Source organism: Rhipicephalus sanguineus, chromosome 3 (genome assembly GCF_013339695.2).
Source record: "Rhipicephalus sanguineus isolate Rsan-2018 chromosome 3, BIME_Rsan_1.4, whole genome shotgun sequence".
NCBI classification, from domain to species: Eukaryota; Metazoa; Arthropoda; class Arachnida; order Ixodida; family Ixodidae; genus Rhipicephalus; species Rhipicephalus sanguineus.
In genome coordinates, this window is record NC_051178.1 from 25,800,577 (window position 1) to 25,819,244 (window position 18,668).

Consider the following 18,668-nt stretch of genomic DNA (forward strand, 5'->3'; position numbering starts at 1 on the left):
ATTAGCAAGTCGCATCGCACATTTGCCCGAAGGAAAGCAGACGCCTGGAAATGACAGCGTGCCAATGCGCGATCCCATTCGTTATATACGAATATAGCGGATGCGGCCTGCATTTAACGATGCCGGCCGTCGATAAAGGCATTGTCGTAATAGAATGTATCTATGCCGCACTGTGTTCAAGGAGATTGCATTGGCCAATTTTTCTATGTCAAGGATAATGAGACGTCTTGGCGCCTTCAACAGAATGCGCGTCACTGCAGAATTCTAAAACGTTTAAATGCGAAGCGGCGATATTGAAGGACTGGAGAATGCTCACGATGAAATCAAAACGACCTTAAACTTTTATATGGCTAAGCTAAGTGGGTTTAATTCGTGTAACCGATAACGGAGCACGTAGTTAAATTACTACGTCTAGAGTCTTTCCCGTAATCTTGGTTGTTGTGTTGTGCTTAAATCAATTCGCTCTAGAGGCGTAAAACCATCCGGGAATTTCGCGCATGCGGCTCCACAAATATGCGCAACCAGACTCCTTGGTTGGGGCTTCGTATGGCGCCGCGCTCTGAAGCGTTGCGCTTCCGATGGTCAGGTTTCGAGTCCTGTGTTTTCTTTAAGCGAATGGCATTTATATAGCGAGATGAATTCCGGATGGGCGAACGATGCAACTTCCGGTGTGACGTTGCACACACACACACACACACACACACACACACACACACACACACACACACACACACACACACACACACGCACACGCACACGCACACGCACACACACACACACACACACCACTCGAGTGGCGTTAGCGCGGCTTTATGTACACTGGATAAACAGAAACAAATGCATTAACAAATGTATAGGTGGTGGGATTCGAACTCTGGGCCGCTAGTGCCGACGCCCGATGCTTTTACAACTGCGCCACAGGTGCATGCCTTATCACACAAAGTAGAACGCCTTTACGAATAGACCGCGTGCGAGGAAACGCTTTCAGACTCTTGACGCGTCGCTACAACATTCATATCTTACTCGAGGATGTCTTTCGTGCAAACTGGGGGGGGGGGAGCGTTCAGGCGCTTGGCGCGTTTTCACAACGCTGACAGAGCGACCTCGAGTCGCCGTTATACTGTTCGCATTAAGAACGATTACTTACACCTGTGAAGTGTTGCCACAGTTTAACTCCTTACAAATATGGTGCAATAATGAAATTGCTCCCCTCTTTCCGCGTTTTACGTTGGAAGTATTGTTTAGTCCTCCACCTGTGGTAACGGGCTGTAGGCTCGCGGGCAGGTCAGTAATGTGAGCGAAAAAAACTGGCGCACTTGAACGAACATTTGGAAAGCACAAGAGTGAAGGAATACGATCAGCGCGATCTTCAACATGTTTGAATTTCAATACGAATAAATTGCTCGAATTTCGATTTCTTTAACTTGGTGAATCAGGTGAACAATATTGTTGCGCTCCGCTGGATGGAATTACGTCTAGACAACAGCAGGCCCGTTTAACAGAAGAAACTCAATTTTCATTACTGAGGCATGCGAATTGGAAAGAAAGACTGTGTGTGTTATTGTTCCTGGACAGATGCACTGGTTGCTACCAGTCTCCCTCTCTCTCTCACTCTCAATTTGTCGTCGTTTTATTGTGTACAACATGCATAACGTTAGGGTTCCCACAAATCGCTATGTTTGCAGTGATTTCATTGTCCGCTTAGTAGCCCCTTTATTTCTCGTATTCGTCGGAGTTTCCTTAATTAGAAGAAAACTTGATGGAGCGGTAAATAAAAAATCTAAAAAAACGTATCGTATGCTAATAATAGTGCGCCTTTTTATGGAAGTAACGTTATAATTGACAAGAGATAATAAGGCCGAGGAAAACAAATGCGAAACTATTTGTCGCTTTACTTTAGAAGTGGACTTGCCGCCGGTGGTAGCCGAACCCACAACCTACGCATTACGCGTGCGATACATCACCAAGTGTGCTACGGCGATGGCTACTTGCGCGGCGAATAATTCGGTGAATGTTACATTCGGCGAATTTGGGGCATTACTTTTGCCTGATGGTGTAACGCAGTACAGTCGTGAGCATTGTGAGAGGGAACACTGTCATTGCCTTTTCAAGGTAATAGTGACTAAACAGAGTTGGCAAGCACAGTGGTATGCATAGCAGTGAATGCTCAAGCGGAAAGGTATCTCTAGCAACTCAGTACGTCACGCCCGTTTCCATGCATTACAGGCAATGGTTGATCGAAAACGAGAATTCGGTGTTACTGCTCACGACTGTGCGTGGATTTCTCGGGAGGTGGCGGCTGACCCTCGTATGCGGCACGAAGTCTTGAAACTCGCTGGAGCCGAGACCCTCGCCACGAAATAAATTAAAAAAGGGGAAACCATCGAGAGGCCGGCTTTTGTTCGACGCGACGATACGAAGTCGAGGAAAACGCGGAGGAAGTTATGCGTAGAATTTCAGTTAAATTTAGAAACAATAACTAAACGGCACATTAGTCCGCTATCATTTTCCTCTGTTTTTTAGCTTCTACTTTGTACGCTCGCATTGAGTCTGCAAATAACTGAAGTAATGATTTGCTTGCCTTGGTCATCTGTTTCATACGGTTGTGCCTGACAATGCGGACTGCTCAATCGGTTCTCTTTCCTCTCGTCGTTTGAGACTGGTCTCGTAGTGCATGCCTTTGTGTATGTCCTAATACGTAGCGCGGGCGTAAGAGAAGCGTTCAAGTGCTACATGCGGGATCATATGGCGACACCTGAGTGCATCAACATGCTCTATGCTCGTCTGTACGCAGGTTCCTCGGTGTCGCCAAGCTCAGTGAAAGCCCTGGGCATCTCAACGCAACGAGCAACTTTCGCCTGCTGGGACAAGTGAGTGTCTCCGAACGCGACATTTAAGGTGAATTTTGCAAGGGGACTTCATTTCTTCAGTCTCTTGGAAGAAGTGGGAATCACCTTTAATATCGCAAGAAACGCGAGGCTCCTTTGAACTACGGTGCCGAGTGTCTGCGGCCTAGCCGGTCCTGCTCTGCGATTGCCCCGAATGACACTCTGCTTGCTAACCCATTCGGCACCTCCCCTCCGATCGTTACGATAAATCACCAGAGTGCAGCACGGGTAATTTATCTTTCAGACACTTGACCAGGTTGCAAAACCGGGTAAGGAACAATACTCAACGTTGCGCTAAATTCTTCTGCCGGACAAGATGGCGCAAGAGCTGAGCGCAGCACTGCCGCACGGCCGATTCTGAAAGGCGGGCCGAGCTCGTTGTTGGTGATTAGAGCTGCTTTTGCGTCTTACCAGATCACAAGCGGTCGCACACAGCCTGGGCTATATGTACGACCATTCGGCATCTTCGTCGGCTACGCGGCCATGCAGTTACCGTTTCCCACACATTCGTTGACTTTTGGCTTTTCATGTAAGAGCGGAGAGACGAGATTATTAGCGATTCTTATGGCATGCATTTAGGCTGAAAAGTACGAGTCTATTATTTTAAGCTAAGAGTATTAAATGCGAAGCATTTCTTAGCGAGCCAAAGGCACTTTGAGTGTTTGTCTGTCTGTCCGTCCGTGACAACCAAACGAAAATACTGATCGCGCATTTGAACTGTATGCAAAAAGAGCTGCTTGAGTAATGCTCTTTTACTGCACACTGGTGGTTTATAACGTTTTGTGGTCGTAATCCATCACGCGGATTGAGTATCGTCGTTCTGGTATTCTTGAACGCTATATTTTGTTTTAATGCGCTCCTTGCTTTCGCATGCCATGGAAGCGTGCATAACCATGCGCTATTGTAAACAGCATGCGAGGGTGCGCGATCAGCGGAAAGATGAGTGTGATAATCTACCTAGATTTAGTGTATATGATAACTTTAGGTAGCAGAGTTGCGCGTACGTCTGGCAAACAACCACACCTGTGCGGCGAAGCCAATCTCTGTTTTTGCAGGCGACATGCCTAACGCGTCGCCGATCGACATGTTCGGCGTGTCAAAGGCCGGTGATTAACTTAACTGTCGATGTCTGGTGTCAGTCCTATTCGCTGCAGCGGCGGTGTAGAGAAGCACAAGAGTTGGGCCAAGTGGCAGCTTCTCCGCAATGCATGGCTGCTAGCAGCGCTTGGAAGACCTACCGAACAAACAGCTCAATCTGCTGTACGGCTCCGTAACTCTTCGATCCGTGTTCGCAGCGCACGCTGACCGAAGAAAACAAAAGGAAAAACGCCAGGCCTGCGCGGAAAGCGCAGCACAGTCACAGCGAAAGCTGGAAGAGCGGCATTTCTAGAGCCCGTTGCAAACTCTATTGTGACTACTAATACAAATACACTAGCAGCGTACCCACTAGCGCCACAAATCATCATTTTTGTGAAGTTGGGAAGCACCCACCACGACATTATTCGTCATTATGCGAAGAAGCTCGGTACCATCTGTAAGGCATTATGGGCACTTTGTTGATGCGACGGTTGATGACGATGAAGAATTATGGCTCAGCACTTTGTAATGGGTTGGAAGCTTTAAACGATCCCCTAGTTAGGTAATTCGAATTGTGTGACGCCCGGTCGTTATTTAACTCTCCCACCTCGCTCTATAACATGTGTTAACGTGAGAAAGAGAGAGAGAGAGATAGAGAGTTAACTTTATTGAGACCCCGAGGAAATGGATCATCGGAGCCTTATGGGCTTCCTTGGGAACTAATAGAAGTGCACTACGCTATGAATGATCATAATTTTTGTGAAGTAGAGAAGCAGCCATTATGCAATTTTTTGTCATTCTGCGGAGAACCGTGTAACCGCTAAACACCTGTCAGACCAAATGTGCACTTCGTTGATGCTGTGGCTGATGACGATGAAGAATTATGGCAGAGGCCTTTGTATTGGGTTGGGAGCATTGAACTACCCACTCATTGCGCACTTCGCATTGTGTGAAGCCTGGTTACAGAATTCGCGTTGTGTGACGCCTGGTTGTCATTTTACTCTTCTACCACACTACATGTTAATGTGGTTCCTTCGCGAGATGAAGGCTGTATAGTGTCTATTTGCAAAGTAGATTCAAGCACTGGCGTGGCTGTGAGGTAGAATACTGGGCTCCCACGCAGGGGGCCCAGGTTCGAACCTCGTTCCATCCCGAATATTTTTTCTGATTTAGTTTTTTTTTTTATTTCGCGCGGTATTGGTTACGGACACCGGCGGCGGCGGTGGACAGTTACGGCGCCAAAAACGGCCCTTCTTGTGATCTCATAACAGCTTTCGCTGTAAAAAAAAAAGGGGGGGGGGAGGGATAAGGGGGTGTAAAGCGAAGGGCAGACGCTGCATGCGGGCTCTGTACTTCGGCGCACACTGCCCTGCGAAGCTTGCAAAGAGATACCTGTGGGAATCATTGCGCCAATCGAGTCTCGTGTGGCGGCACTGACCTTCCGCGGACGCGCGCAGCAGCGTCTGTGGCACTGCCTGCACACGTTTGTGTGCGTAAATCATTGCTTTCGTCGATTTGTAACACCCACAAACTAATGTTGATCAATCATGTTCGTACGCACGTGTGCGACGTCGGCAGTCTGTTTTTAAAATGCGTATATCATAATATTGCTCTGGGAGTTTAGCTTAATTATGTTACAGGCGAGCAAATAAACAGAATGGAGAAATGAACACTGAGGACGAAGAGCGCGCGCGCCGGCCATTTCCGAACCAAAGCACACTGCCGATCTTGTCAGCGAAACACGTTCGCGTCGGTACAATCTTTTTCTTCGTTCAGGTAAGTGGTAAATTTGGTTAAAAGTAGTGTTACCTTGTTCCCGTCATTGCCGCGGCTCTCGCTTTGCCTGGACAGCGCAATGAAGCATTGGGAAGTCATTGCAAAACGAAGATGAAAAACCAGTACCTAGCACCTTAATGGTTGCGATACGCGACTGGTTTCGTTTTCGCGCCCAACATAGCATGGCGGATTGGGCTTATGGGATTGTCAGCAGATGGCGCTGCACGTTTTGAATAGCCAGTGCAGTGCTACGCCGGCGTTCATTGTGAGGTTGGAACCGGTATGTACTCGTTCGCGAACTTTGGAAGGCTGTCTATGTCCCAGCGCTAGCCTTTGCCAACGCGGTGGTGTGCATCTCAGCCGGCACCCGCGGGCAGCGTGAAGTGGGACGCGTACCTCACGGCTGCCACGGACGCGTGGCTGTTGAGATGGACAAGGCGATTTGGGGTGGTTGTCATTTCAGGCGCGAGCAGCAAGGTGGCCTATGCGACCAACGATGGCCGCGCCGCGTTTTCCGCTACATGAGCTTCAAGGGCACACAGACTGTGTGGACGTCTCGGGTGCGCACGCTGAGCCGCAAGTTCGGATTCCAGGCACAGCCGATACACACGTCAGACACCCAAAAGCTGAGCACCGTAGTGCGACAGCGCGTGCGAGAGGCGGAATCGGGACAGTAACGCTCTGCCATGCTCGACAAGTCGAACCTGTAGCTCTACCGCATTCACATGTCGTCCCCGACTACGGAGAACTTCTGACAACGATGCAGGGAGTGGGCTCCTGTTTGAAGCGCGCGCGGGAGCACTCCGAACACTCCGACAGCGCTTCGACACATCCCCACTTGTGAAAAGCGCTGTTTGTCGAGCATGTGGGGAAGTTAGAGAAAGCGTGACCCATGTGATCACTCAGTGTGTCGGTGTGTCGCCAGTCCACCGACAGGACACTACGCTACCACAAGCGCTGGGCTTTGAGACCCACGACAGCGTGGCGCCTCACATGGTGGTGGCGACAACCAAGGAGAGGCTACGCCAGTGGTAGTGGCTGACCCGACAGCCCGGACGCGGAGCCACTGGGGACGTTAGAGACGAGAGCGTGGACCGCGTCGTGACTGTCACACAGGCACCCAGTGATCCGGACTAAGAGCGGGTCCCTATACCTCTCTTCTTCTCTGAGTGTTTTCCTTGTCGTGTTTTTCTTTTTTTTCCGTCTTTTCTTTTTATTTCTTTGCATTTCTAATTCAAGAATAGGATGCAAATTTTTTTTGCGACCACCCGATGCAGAGGGAAAGCCACATTTTCATCATCATCATCGTCCCCTATTCGCCCATTTAAGCTCACCTCCTGTCTCTTAATTAAAAAGTTTACTTAATTTATTTAATTGCTAACGGAATTGATGTGTCTAGCCATCTTAAGATGTCTGCCGCTATTGAAAATGTAATTATGAAAGCAGCGAACAAATATCCCATTTCCCCTATTTTTGTAGAGTTTTGGACACAATTCTTGAAATACCCCGTATATATGGAGCGGTGTGTGCATGGTTAGGGATCGCCTAGAGATATAATGTTGTGGAGGGAAGTGTAATTTATGGCGACTGACAACTGGCCATGTAAAGGGCACTCGCTGCTGCCTTGTACTTGCCTTGTACACGCTTCCTCGTAGTAGAAACAGCAGGTGGTCTGTTTATGCGTGCAGGAGCACGGGCCAGCTTCTGCACAAGTTCATCTCGTGGAAGGACACCCGTGCCGAGCCGCTGTGTCGAGAGTGGAACTCCTCTGCACGGGTCAAGGTGCGTCCGCTTAAATCGTAATTTCCGGCGGGAGCGTTGTCTTTTTTTTCTTTCTTGTTTAAATCGGCAGAGGTTCGCCGATGGGGCTGTCGCTGTGATTCCGTCCAGCATGTTTTACGAACGCTGACTAACTACTGAATCGTTGCAACATATTTTAGTACGCTTATTCTGCGGCCCGCTTATACCATAGCTTAACGTTGACTATTGCACTAGATTTCGCGTTGCCGTGTTATTCACTTGAATCAAAGATGAATGAATCATGCCGATCCGCTGCATTTTGGGAATAAAAAGCCACAGTTTCGCCGCAAGAGCGAAGCAGTGAGTGCGATAGCAAGATATTGGAATGTTACGCGAAGTAAGGCTGGTTGCGTACTGCTTTAGCACGAGCGGCTGCTGCAGCGAGAGCTGGCCTTTAGTGTTGTCTGTCGCTTCTAGGCGAGGTGAGAGCACAGCGCGTACAAGGGCACGAGCCGCCTGCTGATGGCATGTTGAGACAGCGTCTCTTTGATCAAAGCTCGCAGTTGCTGCCCGAGCGACGCAGACCCCCTCGACACCCCTTCGTGCATCGGCGCGCCACGGAGATGGCCGGCGCTCCGTTTGAGCTGTGACCGTCGGCAGCCTTTGCACGCTTTAACTCGCGCATAGAATGTGCGACGCGCAGGACAACGTTATCGATTTGACCTGCATACGGAGCATGACGGTGACGGCAAAAATGCGCCTAGTGTGTCCATATCGTGCATTGCAGTACAATTGACGCGATGCTTCCTTGGGTACACGGGGATACAGTCTCATCGTCGGTGCAGTACTATATCTGCGCAATGAGGATAAATGCGATGCTTTTCGCTTGTTGAGATTAAAAGGAGGTGCGGAGTTGTTTTCACTAAGAAGGTGGAGTGACGCAGTGCGACTTCAGCCCATATTATCGGCGCTGCGTTGTACACTCGCATTATTGTGGGTGCATTGGCTGTTGCTGTGCAGCCGAATCACTTTCGCCAACTGTAACGGAGGACTCGGAAGATTCGCAGGGGGAGGTCCTGAGAGCTGTCCATCTCCGTTAAGACGAGCGCCGATGTAACCTCCCGACGACCTACCAGGCAAAGTCGACCTTTTGCGTTTTCGTAACACTTCGCATGTGCGATGCTGCCTGCATGTGCATATACTCGCCGCGTCTTTTTCCTATCTACCCAGTTTTGTTCTGCCTCATCGCCTCTCCCACCTTAAGGTAGCCAACAAAACGCCTTTTTTTAAAACACGACAGTGTGTTATGCCAGGGTCCACCAAGACTTCACTGACGTATTTCCGTCACAGATAAGACGTCGGTAAATTGCACACTAACGAATGAGAAAAAAAAACAACTAAAAGCTTCGCCGCTAGGAATCGAATCTATGACCTCTCGGTCCGCGACGATAGGCGCCCGGCGCTCTGCCAACTACGCCACCGAGGCACATATACCCGTCGTCCTGGTGTTCCTCTTCTTAGTGATTGTGTTTTAGCGCTGCATTATGTCTCTTAGCAAGCACCAACTCGCCCAACAACACGTTCTTCCACATACATGAGGTTCCATAAACGCGCCTTATACCTCGCACACATGCCCCACCACGGAGGTCTAGTGGTTATGGCGCTCGACTGCTGACTCGAAGGTCGCGGTATCGAGTCCCGTCCGCGGCAGCTGGATTTTCGACGGAGGCGAAAATGTTTGTGGCCCGTGTACTTAGATTTAGGTGCATGTTAAAGAACCCCAGGTGGTCTAAACTTCCAGAGCCCTCCACTACGGCGTCCCTGATAATCATATCGTGGTTTTGGGACGTTAAACCCCAGATATTATTACTATTATTACTTATTATCTCACACGGTGCTTTCTGTTGGCGGTGCGGGGCGGTGCCACCGTATGCGAGCGGTGAAGTGAAGTACTGCGCCACGGCACTAACGAGCACCGATCAGTGGCACCGATAGGGAGCGATTTGGCGACGACGCAGTTAGAGCATGGCCTCCGAAATCTCGGAAGCTATGGTGAGCGTGTCTCGACGTCAGCGATGGACGCTGTCCGCGCTAGCATCGAGGAGCTGCCCTAGACGCAGTATCATTCTTTGCCTTTCGCTTCGTGTTAGCGTGTGACGGCTCGTTGTCGGAGCAGTGCAGCTTCCACATGCACCAACGGTGTTTCTCCGCCGCCTGATGCTTCGAGTGTGATAGCACCGACTAATAAAGTTGCTGCAATAAGCGCCGCAGAAAGGCAACGATGTCGACGAGCGAATGCCGTGCCTTTGTGGAGCGAGACAGAGGCCAGTGGTACGTGGAACGCTTTCACGCATTCGCGGCTCAAGCTACGAATCTATGTTATAAATGCCCCCCGTGTTGCTGAAGCGCAGTGTGGTAGTGTGTGCATGAGCACAGGCGTACGTTACCCTATTACTCGGGAGCGCACATCGTGCCGTGTCTCTCCTCAATTAGCGACGCTTATGTGCTTGTTGATGTCATCTTTGCGCGGGATTAACGATATGCTGTGTCCAGGTATATGTTAAAAACTTCAGCTACCACAACGCTTAAATCATGATAATGGGCGTTAGTCGTCGCGGTTGACTAGGCGTCAACGTGGGTGCATCCATGTCAAACGGTGCTATGGCTGCCAAACACCAATAAGGCATTGTGCAAGCTCTCACAGATCCAATGCAGAATAAACAATCAACTACTTCTGTGAAGACACGTTTCACTTTCGTGTTATACCGATTCCAATGATGGAGGGATCAGCCATGTTTTTAACAGCGAAGCCGTTTAGCAAATCGTTGCTTTCGAGTCGATCGCAAAAAACTATCGTCATCTTAACGGGTATGTGCCAACGGGTATGTGCCACTAAAGCTCCTCTGCGTTGCTATCAAAGAGGAGCGAGATCGGGAGCTTGTGTTCCTCCAGGACAATGTCCAGATAGTGGCGTCGGTCCATTAGGCATGCACCGACGCCTCGATAAGAGAACTGTGCAAACCACTCACTCGCCGTGTACGACAGTGACCAAAAGGCCTTGGTGCTGAAGATGCCCATGAATCCAGATCGGGCACCGCCGCCTGCCCCCAGATACAACAGATATTTGTATGGGGCAATGAGCAACTGGCGACTCGGCTACGAGCCGGCTGAACCCCATTGTCCCTTGGTCGAGGAACTGCTCGCCAAGAAGTCGCCGCAAGCACAGCAAGAGCAGCGAGAACTAGAGGGATTGGTCGATGTCTTTAATGGCGATGGCTTACCCGAGGAGCTGCCGACGTTTGCCGCCTGGAAAGGGATTTGAAGAAGAAGAATACGATGATTTCTGCGATGATTACGATGGTAAATAAATGTACAGAAGCTCCTTTGGTCTGTCTGTCATCCAAATAGAACGCCGACTCGGCTTGGCCGTGGCGGTATGCACGTGGCGGTTAACAACGTAAAACGAGTACGTGGCACTCGCTGACTGTTCGAACTGCGTATGCGTTGTTGAAAGCCAGATTCGATAATGCGCGATTCGCCTTCTCCGATATCAAATGCGTCCGGGTCGTTGAACCAAAAAGAGCAGCAGTTTGGCAAGAGTGAAGCGATGGTCTCGGATGACATTCAGCCTTTGTTCAACATGAAACCGCCTCCCGAAGTCGTAGAAGCTTGTCCCGATGCGTATGGAAAGCTTGTGCCCCTCATTGTAGGCGATCCGTCCAAACCAAACGCAGTCGTGTTGTAGTTCTGCAGATCGGTGTAGCGTACGCTAGTTGACGACGAAGGACAAGTCGTGTGCTGTCGCGGAAGTCGATTCGTACTCGTCAAAACGGGCGAGCCGTACATACGAGGCTATCAAAACCCGGCAGAATGCGAATGTAAAGTTTTCCCGGGTTCGTACCGGGTGCTAGTACGAATGTGCACTACGTAACAGACCCGTGCTATCCCCGAAAGTCGTTTGAAGCAAAGTTCAACCTGGTTACAGCAAGAAAAAAGCATGACATCAAACAGCTTATTGCAAGCTTGCAATCAACTTTCTTTTTTTTTTGTTCAACCTCTCTCCAGTTTATATTTATTCCTGCCCGTCTCCATTTAAACACAATAAAGAAAGAGTGCTTAGATTTGCATGGCAGTCCCATTACTGTACTTTCACTGTATGGAAAGCCTATTACAACCAAGACTGTAGGGTGTTTTTTTTTTTGGACGACCTAGCAGGTTAAAAAAAAAAGAAAACGCTTAGGACAGACAGCATGATCCTAATACGTCAACTGCATTGTTCGAACATACGGACGCTACTTGCTGGAAAAATCGAGATGCGTGATAGAGTGTCTCAAAAAATACGCTGACGCTACATGTGAAGGTGGACATTCACCTTCACATGGCAGGGACGGCGAGTGAATGTTTTTTCCCCAAGGAGCCCTTGCCGTCTTGAAACGGCCAATCCCGGAGGTTTCAGTGGGGGTGTCCTGGGATGCCAGTTTCATTGTTGGCGGTGTTACAACGAATGCGTATGTCCCTGTGCAGGCCATGCGTATGGGGGCCAGTTTCCTGTACTGCCTGACCCACAAGGACCGTTACCTGATCGCTAGCATGCTGCGCTTCGAGTCTGGCCTGGTGAGTCTGTGCAGCTGCCGGTTTTCTGTATCGATCACTTGCGCTTATCTATGTATGACACTATCCAGGTCTAAATGCCGTTGCTTCACGCCCTTGCAGCGGATTAATAAGAAAACTCTCGGACGATTGCGATTCTTGGTAATGTCATGTTTGAGCGCAGCCGTTTAGAGCTTTTCATTTTGCGGTATATAAGGCAAGGAAATAGGGAGAGAGAGAGAGAGAGAGAGAGAGAGAGAGAGAGTGGATCTTTGTCTCGGCGGCGGGGATGATGCATTCTGCTACGGGGGCGCGAACGCTTGTATTTTGGCGTCCGTGTCGCTGAGCCTCTACTCGCGCACGCCGCAGCTCGTTTAGCACCAGCGCCAGACGAAATACTTCCACCGGTTGCGTCATCTGAAATAACCAGACGAGACTATTTCGTGATTAAAGGGGTCATGAACCACTTTTCCAAGTAATGATCTAATGACCTCAGTATCGGAGTGTACTACCTCCCGAATCGATTGCCGCAAAAATTTCTCGAATCCGTCAAGAATCAGCGGAGTTACGGGGGTTTGGCGCACGCTGCCAGCGCTTTCTCTCTTTTCTCGTGCCGACGAGCGCACTGGAAGCTAGACAGGGAGGGATGGCATGGGGGAAAGAAGTTACGTCAGCGCGCGTCATGAAACGCGATCGCTCTCCCGCTGTGATTCGCTTGCGCGAGTGCGGCTACCGTGTACTGAGGAGTGCGGCGCCGGCAAGTGGCGGCACCCCGCGGCAAGAAGCGCATCTGATCCGAACGCCGCTCTCGATTTACGTCGGCTATCGGCCAGTAAGCATGCTATGTCTCTTGCGACGTAAACTGACAGATCCGCGACGTAAACGGACAGACGCCCCGCCCACCGACGAGAGTGAGAACCGGCCTCTGTTTGAAAAGAGGGTGCCTGGGGAAACGGCAACTTCGCGCTCCGCTTGTGGCCATCACGCGGCGCGCACGACTGTAATATTTGGCAGAGCAGTTCATAGCCGTGTCAGCTTTCCGCAGGATGTGTTTTTTCCACCAGCCCAAGGGGTGCTTCATGACCGCTTTAAGGAAAGTCTCCGAGAAGCGTGGTTGACGTGGACAGTGTGTTATGCGGGACATGCTTGGGCGTTTTTCACAGCAGTCGTCGCAGACAAACTTCAGCTCATGCGCCGGTTTGTTTTCGGTTACGATATCGGCGGACGCGCTTATTGTACACCTTACCGATAAAGTAATCGGCGAACGGGCGGCGGGGCGCCGTGCCACCTCTTCATAGCCTCATAGCCGTCTCACAGCCGCCACAGACAATCAGCGGTACGCCTCTTTGCAACCCAAAGCGCAGCATGACGCAGTGTTGTTGGAGTAATGGGGATGAAAGGAGAGAGCGGGAAGTAGAGGCCGCCTTCCCTAGATCTGGGAGGCCTCACACTTCCGAGCGTCAGGACGGAGCACCTGTCTCTCCATCGTAATGGCGGGGAGGCTGCCCGGCGGCACTGGAAAATGAACCGATGCCTTCCGCATTGGAGGCGGACGGACTACCACCGCCAGGGTTGGCAGGGCGAAAGGTAAAAAATAGCCAAAGAATTGGGAAAACTAGCCAAAATGTAGCCAACTTTAGCCAGGGACAGCAAAAGTAGCTAAAAGTAGCCACGTGTGTATGAAAACGAATGAGACGTTTTTATTTATATGGTTAAATAAAAAAGCCTTTTGGCTAAAATGTAAATAAGTACAGCCCGAAATTTCACAATCAGAATTGTCAAGATTCAAGCATAAACTCGGGAGTTTAGCAGACATTTCCTACAGGATGACGAAGTTCCATGCACTGTTGTAAAGATGACTATGATCACTTCTTGCGTGACTTTTCATAAGGGGACGTGAAGTAAAAGCAATGTAGCGACAATAAAAATAAGTATGGCATGAGTATGCTCAAAATCACAGTTGCCGGCTTCATTAATCAGAACTTACAGACAGTAACGCCAAGGAAAATATAGGGGGCGTTATCTCTGGTATTTAGAATATAAATGTGAAGAAAGTAAAGTAGACGAAAAGATAACTTCCCGCCGGCAGGGACCGAACCTGCTACCTGGCGCTGTGTTTCCTCGGTTGCTGCTCTCCTTCTTCACTTTCCTCCTCATGCTTCCGCCGCAGTCTAACTTGAAGGGCGCGAATAAGAAGAAGCAGTAAGGACGAGCGCTCGTCCCGTCTTCGTCTTATTCGTGCGCCTCATGTTGGAACTGTGTTTCACCAACCGCACCCACATGAAGCACTCTCAATATTGCGCTTTCCTTCTCTCGCTGTCGTTCACTAGCCTCGTTCACATGATTGCGATAGTAGCGCATTCCTTCGCATGTATGGAAAGAGCGGTAATGCGCTTAGAACGCAACGGGCGGGGGTAGATTTCGTTGTCCGAGTCGACGCAGCGCCCCCCCCCCCCTCGTACGAGCGCGCCTTTCTCGCTATAACCTGGCGCTACATGGTAGCTGCGGGGAGAAAACGAGGGCTTCTCAGGACAGTCAATGCGCTACATGTAAATGATTCCGCGTCGCCTTTCCCAAACGCGCCTGCAAATGCGATGCTACTGTCGGATTCATGTAACCGAGGCTAATAGTAGCATTAGCAAAGGGATTAGTGATAGAGGCGTAGACTTCTGCCACTCTGCGTATATGTACTATCTGGTTTGAGACGCGTGCACCAAACCTGCCTCTGATTTGTCATCGTGGTTCACACTTTCTCAATGATTTCTGTGCTTCACGTTGCAGGTGGTGATGCGACTCTTATGGGCCCTCAAGAACATACCGGGGGTGAGCCAGTGCCTCTCTCTCTCTCCGTAGCATTTTCCCACCTGCTCTGTCAGCTCCGGGAGCGATGTTTTAGGCGCGCACATAGTGCAACCGCACAACGCTACAAATGTCGAAGGGCAAGCTTCCTGGACAGTACGATAGGACAGGCGCCTACTGTAAGCTTCCCGTCGAGCCGAAGTTTCACGGTTGACTGGAAGCTTTTGCTGTCGCATTGACTTGGAAACTCTGGGTCCTTAGTGGCTGTAAACTTCGTAAATGTGCGAATGACAGCGTAGTAGGCCATATGTGACGCCATGCGCAGTTGAGCATTCGGCGGCTGACGTGTGTTTTTCGTATGCTTGATGGTTATTGGTTCTTGCATGTAATATAGGGCTTTGTGTATGTTTGCACTCTGTGTTTTTCTTTCGAGTTCACTTTTCCGTAATAAACAACTCGGTTGTGAGTGTGTGCCTCCTTTTTTCTCATGATGTATGTTTTACTGCGATACCGTTTAAGATCAGCGAAGAAATTTCTTTGTGCGAGTGACGCCTTGCTCTCGCAGCTTCGCGAGGGCGCACGCGAAGGCCGTGTCGTCATGGGCACCGTGGACAGCTTCCTGCTGTGGCGGTTGACCGGAGGCCGCGTGCACGCCACTGACCCTTCCAACGCCTGCATCACCGGACTGTTCGACCCCTTCACGGTAAGTTTTTTTATACGCGAGGAAGAAAGTACCTCCACTTGGGGTATGCTAGACAGCTACGAAATTTCCCTCATATATACATGTATACGTCCGCATAAGCGTGCTCAGTAAGACTTAAGTATTCAAAGAGAACGGCAGTTACAACTCGTCCATAATTATTCTTTTTAAACGAGTTCGATGTTCTGCCTGACATCACCCAATAGTGAATATATTTTTTACGTGAAGAGACGAAGACTAGAGACTGTGAACAAGTGTATTTTCAGGAGAGCACTCCGGGCAAGGCAGCGGCACACAACAGTCTTCAAATCGTCGTCGTCGTCTTCAGCCTATTTGTCTTTTGATGGCTGTCCGCAGCATTACCCCCGGCGGTAAAAGCACCGTCCGGAGCTTTTAAAATTAGGGGTCAGACACACTGGAGTAGGCCTTGAGTCTACTGACGTGCACGATGTCACTTGATGCCGCAGCAGAGGGTGAAGGAGGATTTACCAGAGCAATCTCGTAAGTTACGGGTGTTACTTGGCGGATGACGCGGTAGGACCCTGTGTATCTAGACAGGAGCTTCTCCGAAAGTCCCACATGACGAGAAGGCGACCAGAGCAGCACGAGCGCGCCAGGCGAGAACTGTGCGTCGCGGTGGCGGGCATCGTAGTAATGTCGCTGGTCTCTTGCGAAGCAGTCAGCAGAGTACGGGCAATTTGGCGCGCATGGTCGGCAAGTGCTATGGCATCACGTGCATACTCGGTAGTTGGGGTGGCAGCCAAAGGAAGAACAGTATCAAGTAGCAGGGTGGGTTCAGGACGGTACACTAGATAAAACGGCGAAAATCCGGCCACCGGCACGTGGTTCACAATATCGACCTCTCGCATATAAAAAAGGCTGCTTGCCGCTGTGTGTTACCGTAGACGCTGCTACACGACTTCCCTGTTTGTGCTTCAGTTGGAGTGGTCCCGCCTGATCACAGACATGCTGGACATTCCTGCCAGCATGCTGCCCAAGGTTCTCAACACAAGGTACTGCACTTTATTCTCTAGGAAACGTAGCCGCCCGCTCATTGTTTCAAGCCGCCTTTGGCGGACTGCAGCGGAATGCCTCTGATTGGACTGCGGAGTGATTCATTTCACGGACTGACGCGAGTTCCGGGAAAATATTTGAACAGCGACGCTGTTTAAGCCGGCCGTAATGTCGATCCTGCCGCAAAACTATCATCCCCATGAACCAGAGTGTGCCACAGAATTTGGGCAAATCCCACTGCTCACCGCTAGATCGTGGCCTTGTACAGTGTAATGTAACAAGGTGGTTGGAAAGGGAAGTGAGGAGGAGAGATGTGATGGCGATGAGGGAAAGGAGAAGGGGAGAGAGTAAAGCATAGCACAGAAAGAATGAGAAAGAGAGTAATAGAGAAATGCAGAAAGAAAATAAGAGACAGAAAGGACATCAACGAAAGAGAGAGAAACAAGTAGAGAGAGAAAAGAAAATATACAAAGAAAGAGAAAGTGGAAACTTCTTGGCGAAAAAAAAATACTTCACGAGGCGGGATTCGAACCCCCGTATTCTCGATCCGAAGACGAGCGTCCTAACCACTCGGCTATCCAGGCATTCTAGCACAGCATGCGAGCAGACATAGATAGTCGTGGGGCGTCCTAAGAAAGTGCGTACTCCCGCGGAGAAGGGAGCCCTGCATCTCCAAGCTAGACGTGTCTGTCGACGGGTAGTACGAGCGGCGATGGGCCCGTGCTTCGCTGTGCCAAGCTCTGCGCGACTTCCCTTCACCTGTGAAAGACAGTCGTGCTAGCTCGAGCCGTAAGTACTTTTCTCGGCTAATGTAAATACCACGCATATTAAGAGTTGAAGGTTCGTCGTTACTACCTAAACCAATTCGCTTGGCTGAGCAGCGATGACAGAGTCCCTGACGAAATTTACCAAGGCGTACAGGTTTCCGACCGAAAACCAGCGACATAAACCTGTGTTTGTATGGGAAAGTCAGGTTCAAGGTTCAAGGTTTATTCAAGGCAAAATTTTTACAATTTGCCTTCGGGTACGCGACTAAAGGGTGAGTAATCGCCTGACTAGGTCGTGCCACCCTGGCAGCAAAGCAGCAAAGCAGAAGACACACCAACAAGCATTATTACTGGCACAGAATGCAATGGTACATGTTGTTCTGCATGGTTTCCAAGATTAGACAGGATTATGAGTAGAGTGCACAAAAAATATAAACACAGCTGTCGTTAGAGTGGTGGCAATACAACAACGCGTGAATATGCTCTTCTTCAGGCAAAAAAAAAGTAATAAAAAATCTTCTCGACTCTATGGCGAGTGAACTGCACAACATATAAACACAACACTCATGGAATGGTAGGAACACTAATAATGAGTGCTCACAAAACGAGTTAATACAAAAAAGAAACGACATGACTAGGGCACGCTTATGCCCTCCAGGTGAAACAAGTAAAAGGTTCATTAAACGAAATTGTAACAGAAGGAGATATTATATCCACTAAGTCCTATATATAATAAACAGTAATATAATAAACAATCACAATGCCATGATGAACAAGCTGTAAAAAAAATACAAGACATCTATGGTTTCAAGATTTTAACGGTCAAGGAAATCATCGCTTTCTTCAATTAGGAGTTCTCTCGTTATTTTTTAAAATGATCTGGATGATGTTCCATCCTGTATTAAATGAAGTATTGTTGGGTGTTTGTTTAGGAAGTCGGGTATCCGCGAAGTTAATCGTTGGTCTCCGTAGTTCGTGCGTGACCCAGGCTTGTATATTAAGCTCTTGCGTAATTCGTACGGTTTGTTTCACACAATGTATTCAAGAATAGAGATGTATCTCTAAACATAGCTTATGCCTGTATAACTGCTGGATAGGCAATATTTTGTAGCTTCTAAAATATGGTCGAGTACTTTCGTAGAGCGGAGTGTTAGAAATTGCACGTATTGCACGCTTTTGTAGCATGGAATGTAAGTTACTCCTTTAGGTTTGAAGAACATCTATTTTGTTTTAGCGATGTTCAGTTGACGTTTGTTGGCGTTTAACCATATGTTTAGCTTGTTCATCCATACGTTGGCTTCTTTATATAATACACAT

General features: G+C 49.4%; 1 protein-coding gene across 1 annotated transcript in view; it reads left to right on the top strand.

Moving 5' to 3' along the window:
* The window catches only part of LOC119386509 (putative glycerol kinase 5), a 177,157-nt gene that overhangs the window by 95,336 nt on the left and 63,153 nt on the right, over positions 1-18,668 (top strand). The window contains exons 4-9 of the mRNA XM_037653776.2: positions 2,795-2,870; positions 7,430-7,523; positions 12,006-12,095; positions 14,853-14,894; positions 15,436-15,573; positions 16,510-16,583. Coding sequence (XP_037509704.1) covers positions 2,795-2,870; positions 7,430-7,523; positions 12,006-12,095; positions 14,853-14,894; positions 15,436-15,573; positions 16,510-16,583 — 514 coding nt within the window. The remainder of the gene's footprint in view (positions 1-2,794; positions 2,871-7,429; positions 7,524-12,005; positions 12,096-14,852; positions 14,895-15,435; positions 15,574-16,509; positions 16,584-18,668) is intronic.